Source organism: Juglans microcarpa x Juglans regia, chromosome 6S, assembly GCF_004785595.1.
Source record: "Juglans microcarpa x Juglans regia isolate MS1-56 chromosome 6S, Jm3101_v1.0, whole genome shotgun sequence".
Taxonomy (NCBI): domain Eukaryota; kingdom Viridiplantae; phylum Streptophyta; class Magnoliopsida; order Fagales; family Juglandaceae; genus Juglans; species Juglans microcarpa x Juglans regia.
This window is the reverse complement of record NC_054605.1, coordinates 13,386,624-13,411,733: the sequence shown is the minus strand read 5'-3', so window position 1 is coordinate 13,411,733 and position 25,110 is coordinate 13,386,624. Positions and strand designations below refer to the sequence as shown.

Genomic DNA, 25,110 nt, shown 5'->3' with positions numbered 1-25,110 from the left:
TGGTCAACTCTAACTTACTTGTGTCATTGTTTTAAAAAAATACTGACAACAAAAATGGAATGAAAAAGAAGCAAAAGCCTGGCTAGCTACAAAGATATAAACAAGAAGTAACCCCAATAAGCTGGGTCAATTCCTTCAATAAAGGGAACCCTTGGGATATGCATCCAACACTCATAATAAACATAGATAAACTTTAAAGCTTAGCTAAATTAAATTACCCCAAGATTGCTCCCCTATCACCACCAGAAGTCTCTCCTAGTTAAAACCCAGAAGCAATGACCAGCTTGTTCATCACAGCATTGTCACAATAGACTAGTTCTGTAGTGGTGATCTAGACTACCCAATCTAAATATTATTCATTTACAAAATGAAATTACAAGTTTTGGAGTCTACAAAAATTGTTCTATATTCAATTGATTTTTCATAAAGAAGTCAAGACCATGATAAATCGTGCAATAGGGTATGAGAAAGGATAATATTTAAAACTTGGATATGAAAAAGAAACTAGTCCCATGCTGATGCTCTTACTTGGTTAGACAATAGCTAAAGACGCTAATTGATGTTCATAGAAGACAAAATTAAGTATACCATAATGATTTTTCTGACATAGTTCACCAGATAGAAACAAAATTTGTTTCTTCGTCTTTATCTACCATAGATTATATTCAAATTTGGAATAAAAATATCATTTTCATAACATGTTTCTAAATAGTTGCGATTTTGTTCATGTTTTCTGACCCCACGTAACATGACCATGTTTTAGGTACTAATGCTTATGACCTGTTCCTAATAATGAGATTTGTTTATCTCTACATGCTTTGTCTTCATGGAACAAGGTTTAGTAACAATCTAACCAACCTGACATCACAAAGCATCCCCCCATGAAAATCAAATAAGAATGCTCTCTGCCATAAGAACAGCCTACTCTAGTGCATCTCAAATAGTGTGATCCAATTTCTAAAAAATGAAGTCATTGAACTGATGTAGGCAATCCTTTTTACAATTCATTTTACAGTTGTCTTATGTACTAATAGGTGATAGGTTGTGGTTTTAGAGAAAACTGGAAGCTGAAAATTTCCTGGAAGCAACAGATAAGGGATTTTATGGTAGGTTTGCAGGGGTTAGTTGTCCTCAGAAGGTGGAAAAAAAACTAGGGTTACTTGTTTCAAAAGGTATGAGAGAAATGATATTGTATGGGGTTGAAGGGGAAGATAGAAGAAACCAATTATTGCTCTAGATTTGTGAAGACCAAGAGATAGAGACAAAGGAAAGAAGCACTAGGTTACACAAGTCTTCCACAAAGCAAAGGACTCAATTTTTGTTATTCAATTCTGAAGTACGATGGCACACTCATACACTACTATGAATATTATCAGAACTTCTGCTTTGTCTGGTAGACATACCCACTCATATGGTAAATAAGATTCGTTTATTGATAAAAATAAAACCCAAGGCCTACAACTATGGCCCACAACTAGCAACTGTACTTATGAAAATAGCCTTGACATCATATTATAAAGCAATATAAAGTGATATAAAATAATTTTTTTAGAAGTAAAGGAATTTTATTTATATCAATAGAGAAATAGGCATAGCCCAAGTACATGGGACTTATACAAAAGAAGACACCTTATTAGGAAGAAGAAATGAATATGTAGAAATCATGAAAATTGAGCCCATTATACTCTAAAGCTATTGCCCAAAGAACTAACGTGTTGAAAAGGAAACTTTTGAGTTTCTCCAGCGAATGCTCCTTGTCTTCGATACCATGGATACCAAAAAGGATAGCATGGTATTTAACTAGTTAATTACCATGAATACTTGTTTGTCGACCTAAAATGCTTCTTGCTTTCTTTTCCATAATCTTAAGCTTCCAAAAAGGATTTCTTCTCCAACCATACAACGACTGCAGCACCAGAAACTTGCATACTTTTGTACACTGACATATCAACTTGACTTCTACAAATGAACAAGACCTAGAAATATACTTATCTTGATTTGGAAGCTTAAATTGTGACTGTGCGGTATGCAGTGCAAGCTTCTCCTGTGCCATATTGTCAATACTGTTTGGCTAATCCAACTGCTTCTCAAGGGACATCATTTAATGTAATGTCTTTCGAATGAAAATGAAAGAGGCAAATAGTTTTTAGATAAAATATAGGGTAGTTTTGAAAATATTCGAAATTGTGGATGTGTGATTGATTTACACTGTTGGCCCAGTTTCTGAAAGCTGAAGCTTTTTTGGAATAGATGGTTTCAGCATTCCAAATTCCTTAGTTTTAAAGACTCATTCTGGCAATCGCTTCTAATCTGCACTGACATGATCCGCGTGGAGTTCCAGGTGTACAAGGCAAGGAACTACTCTTAGGGGTAGCTATTAATGTGTGCTATGCTTAATACTCATTCCAGGAAAAGAACGGTCTCGTTTGTTTTCACAGATGAGATGAGATGAGTTGAGATTAAAGTTAAAAGTTGAATAAAATATTATTAGAATATATTTTTTTAATATTATTTTTGTTTTGGGATTTGAAAAGGTTGAATTGTTTATTTAATTTTGTGTGGGAATATGGGAAAGGTATAATAATGATTAGATGAGATGAGATGAGATGAGATGAGATGAGTTGTGAAAACAAACGAGTAAGTTATGGTATTGATGATCTCCGACATAAACACAACAATTTTTCCCATGAACTTGTACTGGAGTCGATGAATGCAACATAGATGGAACTGATTACTTCATGTGTGAAGTGTTTGCATATCATCTAAGTAAACACAGATGTGCATACAGCCAAACAAATATGAGCCACTGTATAAGATGGATAAAGCTCCAATGATCTCACAAGAAACATTAGAAACCACAGAAATGTATTTTCATCCTGAATAGAGGCAATGTTACATTGATACTTACCTCAAAATAGTAGCTGAACAAAAATTTGCTTAACAGTACTAGTATCCAAAACAAGGTGTACCTACATGGTAGGAAAAAGATATTAGGAAGAATTAACACACTGCAACAAAATTGTAGTATAGTGATGCAGGAGATACTTCAACACTGAAACTTGGCTTTCTTGCATTCCACGTCCAACGTAGATTCTAGGCTGCATGATAAAACAAGATTTTCAAAAAAATATTCTAAATCACAAAATGAACTTCAATAGAATGAAACATAAAATAACTTATAAACATCATACAACCATGATGGGTCATACAATCATGATGGAGAAAAAAAACCGTCTAGTACCATAAATAATTTAACTATACTACATATAGGAACAACACTCCTTATGGTTGCCAATTCAATTCCCCTTATCCTGAAATTTCTCTAGAGAAAGGCAAGTCAGAATAAGAGGTACGTGTGCCAACAACCAGATATATGTTGTGCTATCCTCCTGCCATATTGCATGTTAAGGAAAGTACGATGAAGAATCCAGAACAACTAGGGCTGTAAGTAATTCGGTCCAAACCAACAAAACCGAAGGGACCGGACCGGACCGAATTATGAACCAATCGGTCTCGGTCCCAAAATATGTGGACCGATGACATTCGGTCTGGTCCCCGAGGTCTACAAATTTTGGACCGGACCCCTATATATATATATTTTAAATATTTTTAATAATTTATTTTTATATAGTAACTATATAAGTTAATGAAATAATTTTCATCTAATTTATTATCATTGTCCATATAAAATATAAATAATATATGCTATCAATTAATAATAAATCATAAATCATGTGATAATTTATGTCATTATATGTAAATAGTTAATACATCATATATTCATACATACTCTACTATTTATACTTAATTAAAATAATTAGGTAATTTTTTTTAAATACCTAAGTTGCAAGCAAATATGAATAATCTATATACAATGAAATTATTTGATATTCATTAACATTGGCTCGAGCAGGGTGTTGAGCATGGCTCGAGCTAACACTGGGGTTTGTGTCTCGCTCGAGCCCACTGTCGCACGAGACTCGAGCGTACTCACGAGTTGAGCTTTGCTCGAGCCCACTGTCGAGCGCTAGGTCAAGCGACAGTCGAGCGAACTCACTGCTTCTCGATTTTTCAGTTTCAAAACCAGTCTCCACCCCAACAATTAATAATTATGCATACTAAAGAGTAAAGTCTAAGTTAGTAAGTAGTAACTATCAACATCATAAATATAATTATAGTAAAATATTTTTTTAATGAGTTAGTTACATAATCCACATTAATAATTCACTTAATTTTAATTTAGTAATTTATTTTTTATTAATTTATTTGAAAAAAAAAAAAGATGAAAAAAATAATAAAATAATTAGGCCGGACCGAATGGACTGACCGGACTGATAGCTACTGGTCCTGAGAAAATGATGGACCGCACCGGACCGGATCAGACCGTTTACACCCCTAAGAACAACAATTAAAACAGTTCTATTGTCTTAAAGGCACAAAAGTTCTAGCATTAAAGATCCTATTCTCATAGTGTGAAAAATAATTGCCACTAATCATGATCCAATCACTGTTGTCTTACGACCACCCATTGCAATGGTTTTTGGATACAGGGTATCAACTTTTAGTGTTCTTCTGACAACTGAATCCTTTGGAATGCAGGCAGCAAACTTTGAAATTAGCAGTTTCACAAATTTATGCTAGGAAGGTAATAATTACAAGCTATTACAAATAAGTGTATGGAATACATATTGATGCATGCAATACTAACTGTAGTAAAAGACATGGCGATGAGTCCTTAAACTATACTATTTTATATCAAAACGAAGCAATCTCTCCTTTTGATTTTTGTTAGTCTATATTAATTAATAGAACATGGCTTCCCACAATTAATATACAGTGTAAAAGATATAGATCCATCAACTTGTCAAACTGTCTTCTAGCACACCAGAATTATCACTTTATGCATGTTAACATATATTTCATACTACTCATATGTCTAATCCACGAACCATTCAACATGTTGCATTTTTTTCCTATTATTATCATTTCAATAGCCTTGGTGATTTGTGACACTGTCAATATTAATTACACGTCTGGCTCCAAAATCAAGAAATCCATAAGCATTGAAAATAAAAATTGATGTCGGAACAACTTATAATGGTGTTTAATTTTTCAAGTACTACTCATGTTCACCAAAAAGGTGTTTAATTTTCCATAAATATAATGAACCTTTTTCCTAATAAAAGGTGGAACTTTTGTTTCAATACTAATAACAGAATCAATTATCGAATTTCTTTGGTCTACAATTGATTTCTTCTAGAGGTTCTTGATACTGAGAACTGACATTTTTTTTCAAGTACTAAAGTCTATCTACTTTAATAATCTTCTTTTTGCTCCTTTTTTCCTTCATCTTCTACGGTATGAACTCGAGAAATACAAGTATGATATCTACTAATAACAAAAATATAAGCATGAGAATACCGCAGAATAGTTCTTAGTTCAACCATATGCTAGCACTCTGCTCCCCCACCCGCCCCCCCTCCCCTAACAATGGTGTTTTCAATTACACAAGAATCTTAATTATGTCTTCAACAACTTGAAATTCGCTTTTTTCATTTCTTAAAAAAAATGCGCCAGTGTCTTTGATATGAATGAGTCTTTTTATTTTCTGAGCAAATTCAGTGTTGCTTGCTCATGTGATAATTATTAGACAAATTTCGGGAAACACCGCTTAATAACTCAAGCACAACTTATATACATTCTATTAAACGCTGGATTCAATATCTGAAGCAAAATTTATAAAAGATTGACCAGAATGGTCCTTTGAAAGAATTACTAAGCTCTATAATGAACTTACCTGTGTCCACCATGATAAAATTGTCCATATCCGCCAATTGGAGACCTCAATATACTTGCTCACAACAGGAACAAAAAATAACACTGTGTCAACTGCATTTGTTATCAAGTAAATTGCAGCAGCAACCATATAAGAAGAAAAGCACCATTCTCCAAGCCAGCTCCCATATCGTGCAGAATAACAAGTATATTTTCTTCTCGATTTAGCATAGCATACAGGAAGAACAATAGTCCATATCACTGCGACAGCCATCCTCATCAAAAGTTTCATCTTTTGGGAGAATTCCATTGTGCCTCTAGCTTTCCATGTAAATGCTATGTCAAGAATTGCTGCAAGCACAAAATATCTTTTGTTTGATACACAAATATAAATGGAGAGGGAGTCATGTCCTGGCCAGGTAACACTGAGTGAAAGAGTGCGACTATCACTGAGCAACAAGCTCAGCTTGGTACATCATGGCAAACCACCAAATTTAATCCAAAACATACACAAGAATCGTTTCGTACTACAACCCTTACTTATCTATCAAAATACTTGATTAACTAATGCCAAGTACGAACTCCTACTGCTCCTAAGTCAAGGTCAAACACTCAATTGTTAAGTCTATAGAATCATATCGTGACTTCGGATACCATAATTTTCGTACTCCCTACTGAAAAACATTGAGAATGAGGCACAATTGTGTCCCCATACTCTACATTCCTTACAATCTACAAATTTATACAAGAACATACATAAATTCCTGACCATTTAGGGGTACTACAGAGGGAGGGAGCTATGCTACCCAAACAATATTGAAGGACTATATTGTATGATAAACCGGGAAACAGACAAAAATGAGTAGCTCATTACAAAATTACTCATTTTAAAAAGACCAAAAGTTAACTTGGCAAAACAAAGGAAATTATGTGAAATATGACTTTTGCCAAAGTACTACTAATATGTAGAGCAGATTTGTTGGTACTAGAAGTGTTGTTCAATTATTTATCTAATTTCAATATCAAAAAGCATTAGTTGAGATAAGATAAGAAAACATCTAACAAACCCAAAAAATATATCCACATAACTCCAAAAGGCTTTTCATAATGGTCCTAAAATACCAATTTATGATAGGTGAAGAAGCAAGTAGGTATATCAAGTTAAATTACACCTCCAAAAGTTTGCAACAAGATACTGAAAGAGATTTGGGAGACCCTAATTTTGGAACTGCAAACACCTAAAAAGCCAGGGAGCAAAAAAAGAGTTAACGTATTGCTTCCTTTACTAGTAAAGTTTATGAAAATATTTGGGGAAAGGCATTGTGAAATTACAGGCATCCTGGTTCTACATTCCAAGTAAGTCATAATCTGACTATTGAATTAGCTATAACTCGAGCATTTTTTGACCTAATTCTTTCATGAAAAACCAATACTTTCCAACTGTTAGAGGACATGTTTGTAATTTGTATAAGTGTGTGAGGGTAAAAGTGTCAATTGTATGTAGTGTATATATATATGTTTGTACATCAATGAAATAGACTTGATCTTTCCCATATGTTTCTTCACCAACCAAAACCTCTGACCTTCTATGAAGTGCTGCTGCCATTGCAACTAACAACAAAATAAAGGCAAGGTAGCTTGGCATATCTTTTCTTGCATCAGGTCTGTTTGGTTGAGAAAACCTACAACTGAATTTAAAAAAGGGGTCCTTATACTAGCATGGATTCTTGGACAAGTGGTTGGGAAAACCTGCCAACTGAATGTACATGGATTTATGAGGAAGGGGTGGAACATGTTGAGCCTGAAACACGTGCTGAATTAGCCACTTTTCAGCCAGACTCGAGCTTCCACCCACCCGAGGAGGTTAATGCCAGAGCAGTAAATGTGCTGGAATGAACTTATACTTACAGTTAAAAGGTTGTGGCAGTCAAGTGACTCACTTAAGTAGGGGTTAATGAAGTATCTTCAATGATTAGGACAATACTGTGGTTTTATTTTTAATTATAAATACATATTAAGAGGTTGTAATCAGTCACTTTTGTTTATTCTATTGAAATAAATTACGAGAGAAATGTTTTTGGGTCCAACGCAAACCCTATAATTTAATTCCCTCATTTAATCTTTACGATTGTGTATTGAATTGCTTTCAGTAATCCGCTAAAACTTCCCTAGAGTGTCAGATCTGTTCAGTTTACTGCATCAACTGTTTCTCACAATATCTGTTCCGTACTTGCACAGTAACATGCTAGCATTTTCCACAATACTGAATAATGGAAAAATAGCACCATACCTTGTATGAGTCTAAGGATTGAAGAAGTAATGAAGATGCTCATAACGTCCTCAAATATTGCTGTGTTGAACAATTGAAATGGAGATCCCAAATCATGGCACGCCATAATTATCATTGCCTAGGAGGAAGAGAATCATCAAACACCATGGCAAAACCATTGCAAGAATTAAGCACTCCAAAAAGCATTCAGACTAGGTGCTATGCACACCTGAAGGGAAAGAATAAAAAAACTCCACATTCTATCAAAGCTCCTAAAAATCTGCCAAAATGAACGGATCTCAACAAAATTTGTCTTTCCTAGCCATTTTTGTTCACGAGCTTCCTCCCCGGAATCCTGTGGGAAAAGAACAAGTGAGAGAGCAGAGTCATGAGATTAGAAGAAAAATGCATAACTAATCTTCTTTTTCCCCACTAACCATTGGAAGAGGGGATAGAACAAGAAGACCAGGAAGAACCAATCCTTGTGCAAATAAAAGGCAAGAACAAGAAGCTCAATCATGTAGAATAATTTCCATTGAAAGTTAAGCACCAAACCCTAATAAATTTGAAGCAAAATAGTTCTAGCATATTTTATAAAAAATTTAAACAGTTTAAATTTTTGGGTCCTGTATGAATATATTCTGTCCTACTTTTCATTGAGAAAGAACTCCAAAATCAATTGTCACTTCATGTGCAAGAAAAAGGGTCAGCTTATTCTCTTGGCATGCCAGAAACATTAAACTTTGCAATAAAAAGATTTTGATCTGGAGGCTTCTCTGATATTTATACTGCATAAACCAAACAGCCACTCATATCCAAAAATACAAGTAAGAAAGCACTGCCAAGTAAATTATTACATCATGTGAGACAAAAAGACCACTTATAGAAATTACTTTTTAATTTGAACATAATGCAAACCATCCTAATTTATTGGAAGCTTGAGACAAAGTTCCTCTGAGAGTAATAATGACAAATATATCTACCCCAGTTCTTCATCTTTGTTCCCTTCTTGCTTCCTCCTTTCTTCTACAGTAGAACGTGATACTGGAGCATTCTTAGCTTTAGGTTTTTTTGAAGGCTGTACACAAAAGAAATTGTGGTCCAGGCGCATGGGCCAACCTATTTCGAAACAGCTAGGAGACCTGCAAAAATGGAGGACTTAAATACCTTGTTCTAATTTCTTTAAACCCCAACTTGGCAAACTCATAAATTATACCAGAAGTACTCGTTCAGATCATCGTAGTTTCTCCACGTAGAATGGTCAGCTGTCCCCCTTTTGCTTTTCTTACCTTCCTTCAGTTTTTAACAACAATTTTAGCTTTTATAGAGGAATATACAATGACAGGATACAATCAAGTTGTACCTCGCTTATAACCCTGTATAGTGGGGTAACTACATTGTTAAGGAAGGATTCAGACTCCCCTCCATATGCTGGCATAACCTTCTCCCAAGTTATCAAGCTAACAGCACCAGTTAACATTCCATGCAACTCATATGCCATCTTCAAGAAAAAAAAAAAGATATAAAATAATTATAAGGAACGAAATATACTGATATTACATCAATTTTCACATGCATCACCTTGACAGTATAATTTGGAAAAACGCATAAGAAAGCATCAGGTTTTTTCAAGATGATAGTACTCAACTAGTCAATAATTTGAGAGGTATAACTGGCCATTAATCAAAAAAGTTCCACGTAACGAACTATAGTCAAAATCAAAAGTCGATTATCAGCATTAGTTCTAACTATGAACACTATCAGACATCTAGCTTCAAACTCTAATGAAGTATGATTTCTCTTACGTATCTTCACTCATTCTCAACTGAAAATCAGGCTGACATCATCTACATAATGCTGGCAGTAACTACTAAAATTTCTGCAACTCCGAATGGTTTAAATAGATGCTTGCTGAAAATCATAATAATCTAAGGTTATTCTCACATGGTGAAAAATATAACAGAGACACTCGGGCATGAACCGCAAGTTTGCCGCCTCCCCCCATATAAGAAGGTAAAGCCCTATATATAAAAGCTTGTATTGTTGGGCTTCTTGCTTAACACAAGGCAACCTGCACAGACAATTAACTGTAGTAAGGAAATATAGTGATAATCTACAAAATAAAAAAGAATTTGAAAAATAAAGATATATCTGGTTGAAAGAAAATGTGTATATGAAAATCATAACAAAAAGGATAGTGGAAAAAAAGAACATATCAAGCAGAAAGAAGGAAATTAATTGCAACTATTTAGCAAAACATTAACAAGTAGAAAAGCTAAGAACAGAAGGCATAGATTTCTAATTACTTCAATGAGCAAGGGGTAAAAAATATCACTTGTCTTACCGAATGTTGCTTTTTTTCCCCAAAAATTTGCACCAATTTATATAATTTTCAAAGAATTTTCTCATCAATTCGTCCACCGTACCATCCCCTAACTGTTCAAATACAATTACCAAGCATTACAAAGTCATAGAGAAAGCAAACCAGAAATTACAAATTAACAATAAAACACCTTTGAGTTAGATTTCTGATCATGGGTTTGCCGAATGTGCATGTTAGCAAGGAGTAGAATCAGATGCTCCCTCTGGTTAGCTACATTACCTTTCTGATAAAAACACAGTAGCAATATCAGGAAAATATTCATTGCCTGAAAGTAAGCAGCTTAAAAATAGACTATGTCTCTCTTCTTTATGAAAGAAGTTCTGCTGTTATTATCAAAAAAAAAAAAAAAAAAATAGACTATGTCATCAATTTACCATTTGTATACAGTAATGAAGAATAAGAAAGGAAGTAAGCTAAAACTCAACAATAAATTACCTGAAACCCAAACCAAAACTGAAGAAAGTCAAACAAATCTCTTACTGTCCCATGTTTCTGAAAATCTTGGGCTGAAGGTAAGCCACGAATATTGCGGATGGCTGCAATTGTAGCCTTAATCTGTACAATTCAGTAGTTTATTAGCATATTTCCTATGCTCCATTACAACTTCGGCAAGTTGCAGCAGCATGCACTGCTAAGATAACTGAGAAATTTAACTTGATTAAAAAGGGTATCTTTTAGATTATCCATACAGCATCAGACCTCAGGTAGTTGCATAATTGGTTGCCGAATACCTCCATGATCAAGTGGTAGAATGTTGAACTCAAATCTTTCATCAAGGGCCTACTTGGAGAGAATAAGAGTAAAACTACGAACAAAAACAATAGTGATAAAGGAACCTGCTATTGTTCTAAATAAAAACGCAGCAGTGGAAAAAGGAAAAAAAAAAAAAAAAAAAAAGAAGGGAAACCACCTGGGGACCATCTGCATTTGTAACCGCCTCCAACACTTCATACAGAACAGCAGCAATTTTAGATGCATCTATCAACCTCTCTCGGTCCCTAAGATAAAACAAATCCGATTAACTAGGCTTGGAAGACACAAAAAGTGTTACACATTGACTTTACCTGAACAAGAGCCAATGACATAGCTTATGAATAAGGGGCTTGATTACCTATTTCCTAAATCAGTTACTTCACGATTTTTGGTCAGATAGTCCTTGTATGCACAATATACACGTTTGAGTTCGCGTATATCACTTTTTATCTTCATTTTCTTTTTTGTAGGATCTTCATCCTATGATTCCTCAAAGCAGAGAAAGACATGAGACTTAGAACAACAACAAAAAAAGCATATTTTTTATAAGTAAGAAAAAAAGCATAATGAAAAAGGAAGAAAAGCATGACTAAGCTTGGTGATAAAAGTTGAGGCATGAGAAAACTAAAAATAGATGACTGGAACATAAGAAATACAAGGGAATGGACATTAGTGGGAAATATGATACCCCAGATAAAATTATGCTTGTTGATACTCTCAATATTCTGAGAGGTCCAAGGAAATATGCATTGCTTCCGTTTTACTTAAGACTGTTTTCCAGATAAAGGGCATAGTGCTATGATATGCCATCCCCAGGTGGTATATGGTGGTAAAAATGTGAATCGGAGAATCATCTCAATCATCAATACCAATTTTTATGTTTCTTGTTCACTAACAAAATACTCTGTGAAAGCTTAAGAAATATGAAGTTATCAGCTTCAGCTTTAATTTCAAATCAAATTTAAGTAGCTAAAGAAACTGGTTTGTGGTAGCCTTTAATAGAATTAAAAGAGGACATGGAGAAACTAGAGACATTAACAAAGGAATTAAGTTTCTTTGTGACACTTGAGGAGTGAACATTTATGGGCTGAGGGAGAAGTCATGGTGAAAGGCATAAAACCATGTCAAAGACACTGATATTTGCTTAATCTACAGTATAACAAGTCCTAACCACTGACCTTGTTGCTGCTGATCTGGAAATAATTCTCCCACTCACTTAAAAAATTACTGATCTGGGAAGAAAAGGAAAGGAACACTTGTCCTAACACCAACCTTGTTGTTACTAAAAAGTCCTAACCAATCCCAGATCAAGACATTCTCCCACTCACTTAAAAATGACTGTAACATAAAAAATAAGCAAGGATAATGAAAGCCCAAGCCACATTTGGGCTTATCTCCAAAATGACCAGTCAAGATTACAATAGGAGCCCTTTGGAATAATTATAAATCGCAAGAACTTCTCCCTTTAAAGAAATATCGAATCTCCTTCACCATCCTCCCATACTAAAACTGACCATATTGCAACCTCTATATTTAAATATCTAACATCATCATCAAGCTATTATGTTATAGGTGGCACAACTTAAATCCCACACTTCTAATTGCGATTGACTATGACATCATTTGTAACGACCAAAGGAAAGCCCAAACCACATTTGGATTTATTCACCATTTGTAATGACTCTCTTCTAGGCAATGTGAGATCTTTATTCACCACTCTCTCATGCTAAATCTCGAAATGTTATATGTATAAAAGACGAGTAAAAAATCTTTTTTTTTTATTCGCACCGGGTGTTCAAGAACATCATCCTGACTAATCTCGGGGGTGCACAAACCCTCGGCAAGGAGTTTCCCGCAAGTGCACCTCCAGTAATTCAAGGGGAAAATCTCCCAATGCTATGACCCCTAGAGATTGTTTGCACCCAAGAGGATTTGAACCTTAGAGACCTAGGGGGAGCATACCCCCAAGCCCAAGGCCTTTACCACTTGAGCCAACCCCAAGGGGTTAGAGTAAAAAATCTTGTCTAGTTGCCCCACATGTTGATGCAAGGGAGAAATAAGAAAATCAAATATGTTATGAGAAAGTATCAATATGAGTGACTACCTGTTCAAGTCGTTGAAGTAGTGAAGTTTTGAATTGTCGAACACCCCGCCCAATCGAATTGTGGTCCTTGTTATGCGCTATTTCAAAGGCATGAAAGCGACCTGCCAAGGAAAACCATTATAGCAATGTGACATAAACTATGCCTCAATTTTAGGTGAAACTTTTGAATTCTCTTGTAGGACTAGGTTCTGCCAGATTAGAAATTGAGCCCCTTCCTCAGTGTGAATTTGATGGCGAGAAATATCATACCATGAGGCTTCTTTTTTTATTTTTTTATTTCAAAATTCCATTGCCAGGACTTGAATCATTCAGTTAGGCTTCCTTAATCCATCACTTCTAACTAGAAAGTGTAATTTTGGTGCTCTAAGAATTACTGTCAAAATTCCATTACTGCCAACCGACACACATTCTTTTCCTCCTTTTTGAGGAAAAGAAAGCAAAGAAATTAAACTTAAATCATTAAGCTTTGAAATCTAACTGAACAAATACGCCATTTAATGTACAAAGATGCCCGAAAATTCCTAATTTCATAGGATATTGTACCACGTAGAGTTCTTAAATTCAAACTGTTATTTTCAAATTTAATGGTTAGGATTTCCCCTCATCAATTTGTTCTTCCATTCCACCAACCCAACATGATCATCTTAGTACTTACCATATTTCAAACATTTTAAAATGATAAATATTAATATGGTGTAATCTTAATGATTCAGTTTGGAATTAATCACCGGGATTTAATCAATTCTACATGGTAGAATACCAATTATTTGGCCTACTTCATAAATATCATTTACGGGAATGGTTTTATCATAGTGATTAAAATGGTCGAATTCAACCTCAATTATAACATGAATGGCATAGACATTGTTGTCTAGTTTCGAAATTATGACTCAGAACCCCATTTCTTCAGTTGCCTAATAAACGCAAAACAATAGATAGAAACGAAAATTTTTGTAAAATGTGAACCAACATATCCTGCATTAGCCAAAAACTTCTATAGTTTCATTCGGAATCAAATCCAATATCCAAAAAAACTAGGAATTAACGCTGCAGCCCGTCAAATAACATTCTAAAACCAATAAGATAAACCCAATAGCTCCAAATCACAATAAACTTACAAATATAAGCAATACGAGGCTCCTCGCTTTCAATCAAATTGGCAACGCGAAGAAATCTTTGGATTTCGGATGCCAAACTGCGAGGCAACCTTTCACTCCCAAATGGCTCAGGAACGTGATCATGCCAAGAACCAACAGTAAGTGTCCCGGTAGCACGTATGGTGTGCTCTGTGTCGACTTCATGGCTAGGCTCTGCAACCACAATCTCGTCCATTGGACTAAGCTCAGAAGGGTCGTTGGGAATATGGAAAAGTGAGAGGAAGGAGACATGGGTGCAGAGTATATAAGGGAGATATCCTTGTTAATGGGCGTTTTCTTAGTGAGGTTTGCTTTGGTTTGGTTTGCTTTTTTTTTTTTCCAAAAGCTTTCTGGTGTGATATTGGAAGAAAGTAGGATTGTGATCTTTTGCTTTTGCTTTTGAAGCTAGGTTGTTGTTTTGGACTTTTGCTCTTTGGTCTGAAGAAATGAGGAGGGGAGGCGGGGAAGGGGGCTGGCTTTTGAGAACGTAAAGCTTTCAAAGTGCAATGCGTGGACGGGGGGACTGGGCGAAAGCAATGCAGAGAGTGAAATCGAACTGGTTGTCATGGTGCTAGCACGAGGGAAATAAATAAATTAAAAAATAAATAAAGCAAAGTACGCTTCCAACCTTTAAAAGTACGCATTCTTGATCCTCCAATCCATCCCTCTTCGCAATGTTGATAGTTTTATCTTTAGTTTGTCTTGAGACAAAATAAGTTGATGATTTAAATTGAAATTAAAATTAAAATGTTAAATAAAATATTATTAAAATATATTTTTTAATATTATTTTTATTTTAAAATTTAAAAAGTTAATTTATTATTTTATTTTGTATTAAAATTTAAAAAAATTATACTTATTAGATGAGATTAGATAAGATATTTTTTAAAAATAAACAAGACCTTAACGTTGGTAGTGAAAATATTTCACCTCATCTAATTTTCTTTTATTATTATAATTTTATATAAAATATAATAAATAATTCAATTTTTTCAAATTTTAAAACAATAATAATATTAAAAAAATAATATTTTAATAATATTTTATTTAATTTTTATCTTTCATCTTAAATGCATACACATTTACTAATTTCTCTTTAAATGAAATATTAATGATAGTCCCTCCAACGAGACAAGTTGTACATTGTCTTATATTTTATTTCCGATTCATCATTGTCTTTCCAAATTAAGTCTTTGAAAGAAAAAGTTTAGTACATATCTTTATTTAAGACAACCCCACAAGCAAAATCTCTCCCTTTTTTTTTTTTTTTTTTTTTAGTTTCTTGACAGCAATTTGAAAAGTCTTAATAAGAGAGAAGTGATACAACTATAAACAAATTTTACAAAAATAAATTTATAAATTGACGTGAATTCATGTGATACATTGATTAGATCTATTTTATAAAATATTATATTATAACGTATCAGATCAAGACACGTCAGTTTGTAAATTTATTTTTATAAAACATTTCTCTTAATTAAAAACTAAAAATAAAAGGGAAAAATAATAGAATAAACTCCCAAAGATGAATTGCTAAGTTGTAGTGCTAAGGAAAGCAAATACAACACACAAAGAACTAAAGTAAGATTAGACATTAAGTAATTAAAGCCTCTACATATGTTCACTTTTTTCATAACTCTTGAGTGCGCAACTTTATTGCAACTTTTTAAAGCTTAGCAACACACATCATACATATAATCAAAAGATTTTTTTTTTTAATTTTTTGTTAATAATTACTTTTTGTAATGTTGCAACAATTATTGCATGCCAATTATAAGAAAAAGAAAAGAAAAGAAAAGAAAAGAAAAGAAAGGAAAAGGAAAAGTTCTATATACCTATGGCTGCCTGCAGATGTTCTCTGTTTGGCAATATCTTCCTTGCTAGGACAGTTTTTGTTTTCTTCTTCTTTTAATTTCCCCCTTCAATGATATCATGTTTTCTTCTTCCTTGCTAGGAGGTTCGTTGCAACATCTTAATTTAAATATTTTTAAATAATTCTATTCGAAAGTCTTTACACCATATATTACTTACGTGACATAATTTGATTCAGAAGATAAATTTTAAAATTTAAATCTTACAAATCAAATTATGTATTGTGGATAGTGTGTATTGTAAAGGCCTTTAAATATTACTACTCAGAAGTATATAAAAGTCTTATATATCACACCTTCACTTAATCAATATGTGATTTGAATGGCATACGCATAGTAAAAGCCAAATTCTGGCATGTAAAAAAAAACAAAAATGCATTGGGGACAGCTTGGGCTGCAACGTAGCATCACCTTTATTAAAGATTGAATGAAGAAAGGTTCAAGTTAAGAGATAAAGAAAGAGATCCAAACAAGGGTTTGAGTCATGCACTATGGGCTTTGGACCAGTTTAATTTGGACCTAAATCTGTTTAATGTGAGGATTCTTTTGGTACGGTAGAAAAATAGTTTTAAAAAAGAGAAATGATAGTTATAATTATGAGTGCGTAAATATTATATAATTATTTTAAAAAAAGTGAATAAATACGAAACCTATATAAAAATAAATAAATTTTTTAATAATAGATCTCACTCTTTTCAAAATGATTGTACGACGCTTATATACTCTACGAGTGTATGTATAAAAAATCCATCTACCAATTACATATTAATTGTCCCTTACCCTTCGTAAATACAAGTGAAAGGCGTCTCTCAAAACATGAAGCAACCACCCACCTAGGACAGGAATTTAGGATAAGACTTATTCTATTCAACAGTCATACATCACATACCTACTGGAAAAAAAAAAAAAAAAAAAAAAAAAGTGTGGTATATAGCTGCTGAATAGAGTTTTTCTTAAGATAATTTTTATTTTCACAAAATTCTTGCTTCTCTTCTCCTACAAAACAATATATATCTTATATGTAATAAGTATCAATAAGCAGCTGTCGTATACTATTTTTTTTCAATTTTATCCTCCACCAGTTATGTTTTTTACCATCCTATTCTGTCTTTCGTCAGTTTTAATTTGGGTTTTACCGAGTGAATTTTGCCGAATTACTTTCGTTGTTATCCTGTTTTGAATATGTTAATATTTTTTTTCTCATTTTGTCCTCTACTCTTGTATGTTCTGGATTTCACCTTTTTGCCGAATTATTTTCTAATGCTTATCCTGTTGTAGAAAAGTAATGTTCTAAAAAGATTTTTACTTCTTCAAGTTTCCCACCGCTTTCGCAACTGTTATCAGATTCTATTTTTAATTTCTTTCCACCGCTTGCGGTTTACTATAAAAGCAATTGTCACTGTCTCATTTTCTATTGTTGTCGTTGCTCTAAATTTTTGAAATCTATTTCCTTGCTTTCGCGTTTAAAATTTGCTGTCAGATTTTGCTGCTTGGCTTTCAGATTTCAGATTAAATTCGGTATGCTTTCCGTTTGGTTTTATGCTCTATTAATTATGAAATTTCCTTTGCTTTCATAAAATAGTAAATACTTATAGATGTGAAATTTTTTTTATGTTTTTTATGATTACAAAAACCATTAATTACAGTTTAGCAAAATTATATAGTAGACTCATAACATCAGGACATAATTACTTTTATATTCATAACATGCATATACATAACATAAAAGACATATACGTAAAAGACATATAAATAACATGTCAATAATTTTTTGGTTGAATATCCTATACTTTTTTTTTAAGTATTTCCAGACTTAATACTTAATCCAAAAATTTAAGCCAAAACTCATAACATGTAATAGATATGTTAAATATATGTGTCAAACATATAAATTTTCAAACATGAAAAAGGTTGGTATAACTAGATGCAGAGATTTACAAAACAGAATAAAAAAATCAAAACTTTTACAAACACAACAGAAAACAAAGAAAAAATAAACAAAATAAAGGTCAAACAGAATTAAAAAATAAAGACTAATCGGGAGGGAAAAAAATTACAATAAAATCTGAAGACGATATCTTGAAAGATATGAACATTGGTTGAGATTTATGGAAAGAAAAAAGGACCAGAAAAAGAGAGAAATAAAACAAAGAAAAAATAGAGAAGAACATAATGATCCTAAAATAAAAATTTAGGCAAAATCAGAAAAAAAAATTTGCACTTCTTTGTTCATTTACTTAGAAGGATGGAAGGATAAAAAACCAAAACAAAAAGTGAAAGAACAGAAAATGGAAGTAGGAAAAAAAACTTGGAGATCAACGAATGACGTCGCTCAAATCTGAACACGATGTCCTCAAATATATGAAGATCTGTTCAGATCTATAGAGAAAAAAAAAACAAGAAATAAACTAACTTAAAAAATATATATACATCGAGTCGGATCTGTACGAAGAAAGCATTTAAGAGAAAAAAATATATGACAAGAAAATGAACATCGACTCCGATCTGAAGATCTGTAGATATGTAGGGAAATAAACCAAAAAAAAAAAAAAACACCACTCAGATCTGAACACGACCTCTTCAAATATATGAAGATCTGTTCAGATCTATAGAGAAAAAAATACGGAGATGGACCAACTTCAAAAAAAATTACATCGACTCCGATTTGTATGTACAAAACATAAACAAAATAGAAAAACCAAAGAGATAAAACCATTCACAAGAAAAAAAAACCTACAGACCATGTCGTGATCAAATTCCTTTTCTCGCTTGCAGCCTTGCCTTCTGATGGAAATCCGGAAAAGACTCATGAAACATATTGCAGTAACATGCAAGAAAGAAAAAAAAAATAAAAAAACCAAAATGAGATACACGGACGGGAGAAAATTAAAATTTGTTTCTACATATCTTGTTTCTTTGTTGAGAACAAGATAAGAAAGAAAGTCAGTGCAGACGGAAAGGCAAGAGACGAGAGAAGGAGAAGAAGAAAGGTGAGAAAAAGAAAGAGAGGGAGAGAGAGGGAAGAAGAATCTGGAAACAAAAGAGGCAAAATGAGGCATGAATCTGATAAGGATGTATTTATAGGGCTACTCGTAGAGTTAGGATTTTTTTTTTTAATGAAAACGGCGCCATTCTAAGTCTGGGATGGGGCAGGTGGATGAATTTCTACTCAAAATCGTGCCCTTTTTTTCTCTCACGTATGTGTCATTGAGGGGTGTTACACACTGTGCTGAAAACGGCGCCGTTTAGCTGATTTGGGCTGATAATTGGGCTGGGTTTGTAGGGTTGATTTTCCTTTTTTGTTTTCTTTTGGACTTCAAGTGAGAAAAAAAAAGGTTAATAAAATTAAGACTATTAAAAAAATTAACAATATTAATTTCACTAATATAATTATAAAACTTCATGAAATAAAAATATATATTCTATTATAATTTTTTTTTACAGGTTTGTTGTTCTTGCTCTTCATTTATTGTTCTATATTACAGTTATATTATAGTTATAAACATTATATAAATTATGTCTATAATATGTATTGTAAACAAGAAAGTAAATTTTGAAAACTTAGACATAAATCTGTACTCCATTTGTAGTTAAGATTTCTATGTTGTGGTTATCAATATTTTGTACATAACAAATGTGATTTTTTTATAATCAAAAATAAAAACTTAAAATATAGATGAAACTCTATCCACTAATATTTAAAATTAAGAAATTGTATAAATCTAAATTGTTTATTGTGGGACAGCAGAATAGCTATTTCGAAAATTTTCTTCCAGACTTCCAGTTATTATACTGTATAGCTATAAGAAATTTGTATGTAATTATAAATGTATTTATAGAATTTTTTTTCTTGTAATTATGAGATAGCTCTTGCTCTTTATTTGTAATTATGATCATAACGCGTTAATTTCAATAGTCACTTTTTTATCTACAATAGAAAATTGTGTAATTATAAATATGTTTGTACAAATTCCTATGTTATAATCATAGATATTTTACAAATAATATATGTGATTATTTTTATGATCAATGAAAATATTAAAATATAGACAAAACTATTACATTTTATAATTATATATTAACCTATTTTTTATTATTACATATTTTTAGATTTCATAAATGTTATTTTTTAAAATATTTTTTATATTTTCACAATTGGGCACACGTGCAATGCACGTGTTTGCCCTTTACTAGTGTGTATATATATATATATATATATATATATATAGCAATATTGGTGTATATTGGCTCTAAAATATCTTGGTAGCTGCATGTTTTCAAAGAACAACCAAAGGAACAATTGAAGAGAGAATAAAAAAGAAAGGGCAGCAAATGAGAACATGACTGAGCAGGAAAAGGAAACCTCATGGCAATGTAGAGAGGCAGGGAATGAAGCCCATGATCTTCTTCCATCTCACTGTACTACTGGCTTTCATTGTAGAGACTGTACATTGAAATGATGAAACTTGTTTGGCATGGACCCTTTCTCTCTGATCTGGGCACCAATAATTGTGTGGATAAACCACAACTACTTGTGCAAAGTTTATCCCCTTCCAACAAATGGGCCATGAATTCTGAGTAATTATTTGTTTTTGTTTAATCAAAACCTCCTTTTCTCCGACTCATTCTTAATATATATTAAAGGAAAATTATTATAACTATAATACAAATGTGATTATTAATATCTTTTTTAATTTTGATCTGTTAAACCAATGTTTATTAAAATCACATAGGAAATTTGTTGGAGATTTGATTTCATAATTTCTTTATTTAATTTTTATAATAATCAAATTACTTTGATTTGATATTATTTTAATTTTATCAGAGTGAAGTTTTAAGTTCGAATCGTGACTCTTCACTCAATCATATTTAAAAATATTTCATGTGTTGGGCCCAATCATTGGAGAGAAGTCTAGCCTATACGGGAGTGAGATTGCTAAAATATAAATTAAATAATAAAATCTATATTTATGTATCGATTTAAACTTTTGAGACAAGCAATAATTTCACAGAATTTATATAGTGTGATATGAAAACTTGGAAAATTTGGCTTACAATATCCTCCCAGTCCCCTTGTAGAGATTAGACATCGTCCTTTTGAATGCCATAAGAGTATGTCTGAATGTTAAGAGTATTTCAGATCATTTTTAAATAATAGTGAATAGTTTGTAAATAGTTAACTGTTTTCACATGAGCCATGATGTTTCTTCCCGTGATTGGGCACTCCATGAACCTATACATTTTACCTGGGAAACCAGCACAAGTGACTGATCCGATCAACATCCCAATTGGCAGTATTCTTTAATGTAATACCATCAATTTTAATTACTGCTACATCGAGATCTGATTTTAATGATTTAACATGCCAACGTGCTATCATTTTGTTTCTGAATTCTTAGAAAGAACTGCTATCCTCGTAAAGTAATTTCATAAAAATAAATTTATAAATTGACATAATTTTATATTATATATTAAATCTATTTTATAATAACATACTACATTAAATCACGTAAATTTATAAATTTACTTTATCCATCTTTACAGACAGTTGTAGTGTCGCGCTCATATCTGCATGAATAGATAGATGGATCTGTCTTTGATATAGATAGATTGTTCGGTATCTAAGTTTAGTGCTAATTGGTCTATACCTCTACCTAATTCTTCCTTCTTGGTTAAGAAAATAATAGTTTTGTTTTTTTGAAGATAAGCATTTGTCTCAGAAGAGTAATGCTATAGTCTATATTTTCATCTTATTTTCATCTCTTATATAATATATGATATATTTATCATAATTAGATAATAAAGAATCATGTAATAAAATATTATTTAATAATAATAAATATGTCATATCTTATATAACAGGATAAGAATAGAATGGTAGTGTAACATATAAAATTTTTGATTTAGTTATATGAAACGAGCTATATTTATGTGAATTTTATTTGTCAACCAATCATTTTTCGGTAGATTGTAAAGCTCTTTTTGCTGCCTTCTTGTTATCTTTGAATGTATTTATCGCAACAAGCTTGCTAATTTGTGAATTATATTTTCGTGAGATTTGAAACATTTACCTTTAGATTTTAGAGTTAGAAATATTTTAATAATAAAGAGATTACATAAAAATAAATTTATAAATTGACATAATAAAATATAATATATTAAATTATAAAATTATTTATATTATAAAATATATCTAATAGATTACGTAAAATCACGCAAATCTTTGTCAGTAATACAAAGGAGGTACAAGTTGTCACTTGTATCATTCTGTTAGCTTTACTTTCTCAAAGTGGACATAATTTTGAAAGGGAATAAACGTACTGATTTTTATATAGACAGTAATAGAGTGTAGTACTTACTACTTACAGAAGAAACTTCAGAGTAAAACAGAGAGATATGGACACCAGCTGAGCTCCATTTCTATCTACCCACAAAGAGCTACAAGCTGGTTCTCCCAATAACCTTCCACAATCAACATAACCAAATCATAAACCAAAGATGAAAAAGAAAAGGGCTGTCACTCTAAACACAAGTAGAGATTCCGGGGACGTATCTGCGAGCATCCCTCTGGTAAATCTCCACTCTAATATATCCACAAAACCTGCAACCACGGTGCATGAAAGGAAACACGGGCCATAACTAACCTACGCCTGCAGCTCTAAGTCCTCTGCGTTTATGAAGGTTCCATGGAAGCCATATGGAACCCGGGACGGAAGCTTAACTGTGGCTTCCAACTTTAAATCCATGGCGTTTACGATTTGTAGCTCTGATCTCCACTCCTTCTCGTCGTGGACGAAAGCTAGGATGTATCCGTCGTCTTCTTTCTCTGAATCGGGGCTTCTGGGAAGGAACAGAGGCTCACCTCCGAACTTCTCGTCTCCATACATGTACTTCTTTAGTTCTCCTGTGAAGAGGTCAACTTTGGCAAAACCAGATACTTTCGGCCATGGCTCTGCAAGGGCTAAATACGCGAACTGGGTTCTCCTCCCGAGCATGTTCCGGTTCACCATTCCGGCCTCTAAGTTTACCTGTTCAGAATCGGATAAAATGGGACGGCGCGTGGACTTTCCAGTCTTCAAGTCAAGGCGAATTTCAGAGAGTACACTGTTCAAGCTCTCGTCACATTCGTTGAAAATGGAGTCAGGAGGAGTCATGCAAGAGCCAATTACTATGACCTCATTGGTCTCGGGCTCCTCCCAGGCGTTCCAAAGGTGGAAGCAGAAGCAATCTGGGGCTTCAATCCATTTGATCCCGGAAGCATCGGTGGCATTCTTGTCCAAAATCCCGAACCTGGACATCTTGGTCTTGTCGTAAATGACCGGAGATCCGCCACGAATCATCTCCGGAAGCTTGAACACGACCTGCTGGTCCGGGATCACCACAAACCTCTCTGTGATCGCAAAGTCATGCATCATTGTAGGCTCACCCAGAGGAATTTCAACATCGGAGGATTTTTCTCCTTGTGGTGAGAAGTGGAAGTACTTGAGGTATGGTTTTTGGACAACATCGTAGCTGAGAGCGAAGAGCTCGCCGGAAACAGGGTCGACTTTCGGGTGAGCAATCATTGTCGAGCGGAGCTGACCATCGAAATCATAGCGGCCTACAGTCTTGAGATCGCCGGCGGGAGTAACTTTAACTTGGTATGGTAAATCGTCTTCGGACATGGCGAGGAGACGACCGTTGAAGTAGACGAGGCCAGCGTTAGCCACTCCCATGCCGTGGCTGGGATCAACAATTCCGAACAGTCCTCGAGCATAGAACAGGAGGAGCCGGGCGATACCGGAGTGGCCGTGAAGCTCACCGATGGCCTTGGGAAAGACAGGACGACCAAGAGCTCGCTCTTGAGAAAGCCGGTGCGTCTCGGTGAACCTGCAGGCATAGCTAGCGGAGCCATCCTTGAATTGGACCGCATGAACCATGCCGTCACCATCGAATAAGTGGTGCCCGGAGACGGGTTCGTGAAGTGGATTCGCGCCGTTCCTAACGTAGACGCCCTGTACGCAGTCAGGGATTTTGCCTGAAACCCGTAACGAGTGCCGGACGGGCTGCTCTGTTACTGGAGCGAAATTACCAGAAATTTGAACCTCTGGATCGGCGGTTTTGGGAAGTGGGTGTTGACGCTCATGCGAGACTAAAGCAGACTCCATTACGTCCAAGGCCAGGGCTGCAGTTTTCTGTAACAGGTTCCATTGGAAGGGAAAAGGCTTATCGACTGTACTTGAAGATGGAGGAGAAGAAGAAGAAATAGAAGAGTTAACCGAGTCTTCCAGATGGGCAATGGCGGGAGTAGCATCATGGAATGGGAGCGTTTTGAGTGAGCAACGTAACGTGTGCTTTTTGATAGGCCTTTTCAAGGAAATGGCGGTTGAATTAGAAGAACCCATCTGCATGAACAATGAAGAACTTGAAGAAGATAATCTTCTTCTAGCCCATGTGCTTGAAGGTGTTGCTACTGCTGAAGAAGCCATGGCTCCCTAGCTGTTTCAGTGAAGAAGAAGAAGATTCTGGTCTGGTATTTTACGAAGCGAATAAAGAGAGCTAGAGCGTTGAGGGCTGAGAGTGATATTTGCCGAGAGAAGTACTGCGAGATTTGAGGAGAAAGGTGAGGGAGAGGGAAAGGGTTTATATAGGAAGAGAGGGGGGAAAGACATGACTTGTAAGAGAAGGCCACGTGTTAGATTATGGAAAGATGGACTCCATCTCCAATAAGTGATAAAAACAGGGGGTGGGGGATCATTTGCTTATTTCTTTGACACGCCAAAACTCTCTTTTTCATTCATTTATAAGCATGTTTTATACGTCTGTTTATTTTATATTTA

At 33.9% G+C, this 25,110-nt stretch overlaps 2 protein-coding genes across 2 annotated transcripts in view; both read right to left on the bottom strand.

The window, feature by feature from the left end:
* LOC121237886 (putative callose synthase 8) overlaps positions 1-14,975 on the bottom strand; it is a 36,163-nt gene extending 21,188 nt beyond the window's left edge. The window contains exons 1-17 of the mRNA XM_041134807.1: positions 14,403-14,975; positions 13,285-13,385; positions 11,539-11,660; positions 11,338-11,425; positions 11,127-11,207; positions 10,863-10,982; positions 10,558-10,650; positions 10,389-10,480; positions 9,989-10,115; positions 9,408-9,545; positions 9,261-9,337; positions 9,028-9,186; positions 8,274-8,400; positions 8,066-8,183; positions 5,798-6,126; positions 3,046-3,098; positions 2,909-2,969 (exon numbers count right to left, since the gene is read on the bottom strand). Coding sequence (XP_040990741.1) covers positions 2,909-2,969; positions 3,046-3,098; positions 5,798-6,126; positions 8,066-8,183; positions 8,274-8,400; positions 9,028-9,186; positions 9,261-9,337; positions 9,408-9,545; positions 9,989-10,115; positions 10,389-10,480; positions 10,558-10,650; positions 10,863-10,982; positions 11,127-11,207; positions 11,338-11,425; positions 11,539-11,660; positions 13,285-13,385; positions 14,403-14,616 — 2,100 coding nt within the window. The 5' untranslated portion in view covers positions 14,617-14,975. The remainder of the gene's footprint in view (positions 1-2,908; positions 2,970-3,045; positions 3,099-5,797; positions 6,127-8,065; positions 8,184-8,273; positions 8,401-9,027; positions 9,187-9,260; positions 9,338-9,407; positions 9,546-9,988; positions 10,116-10,388; positions 10,481-10,557; positions 10,651-10,862; positions 10,983-11,126; positions 11,208-11,337; positions 11,426-11,538; positions 11,661-13,284; positions 13,386-14,402) is intronic.
* A 7,548-nt stretch (positions 14,976-22,523) lies between these two features.
* Positions 22,524-24,893, bottom strand: LOC121237845 (9-cis-epoxycarotenoid dioxygenase NCED1, chloroplastic-like). The gene has a single exon (XM_041134745.1). The coding sequence runs from the start codon at positions 24,757-24,759 to the stop codon at positions 22,936-22,938; it is 1,824 nt and encodes a 607-aa protein (XP_040990679.1). The 5' UTR covers positions 24,760-24,893; the 3' UTR covers positions 22,524-22,935.
* Between the last annotated feature and the right edge of the window lie 217 nt (positions 24,894-25,110).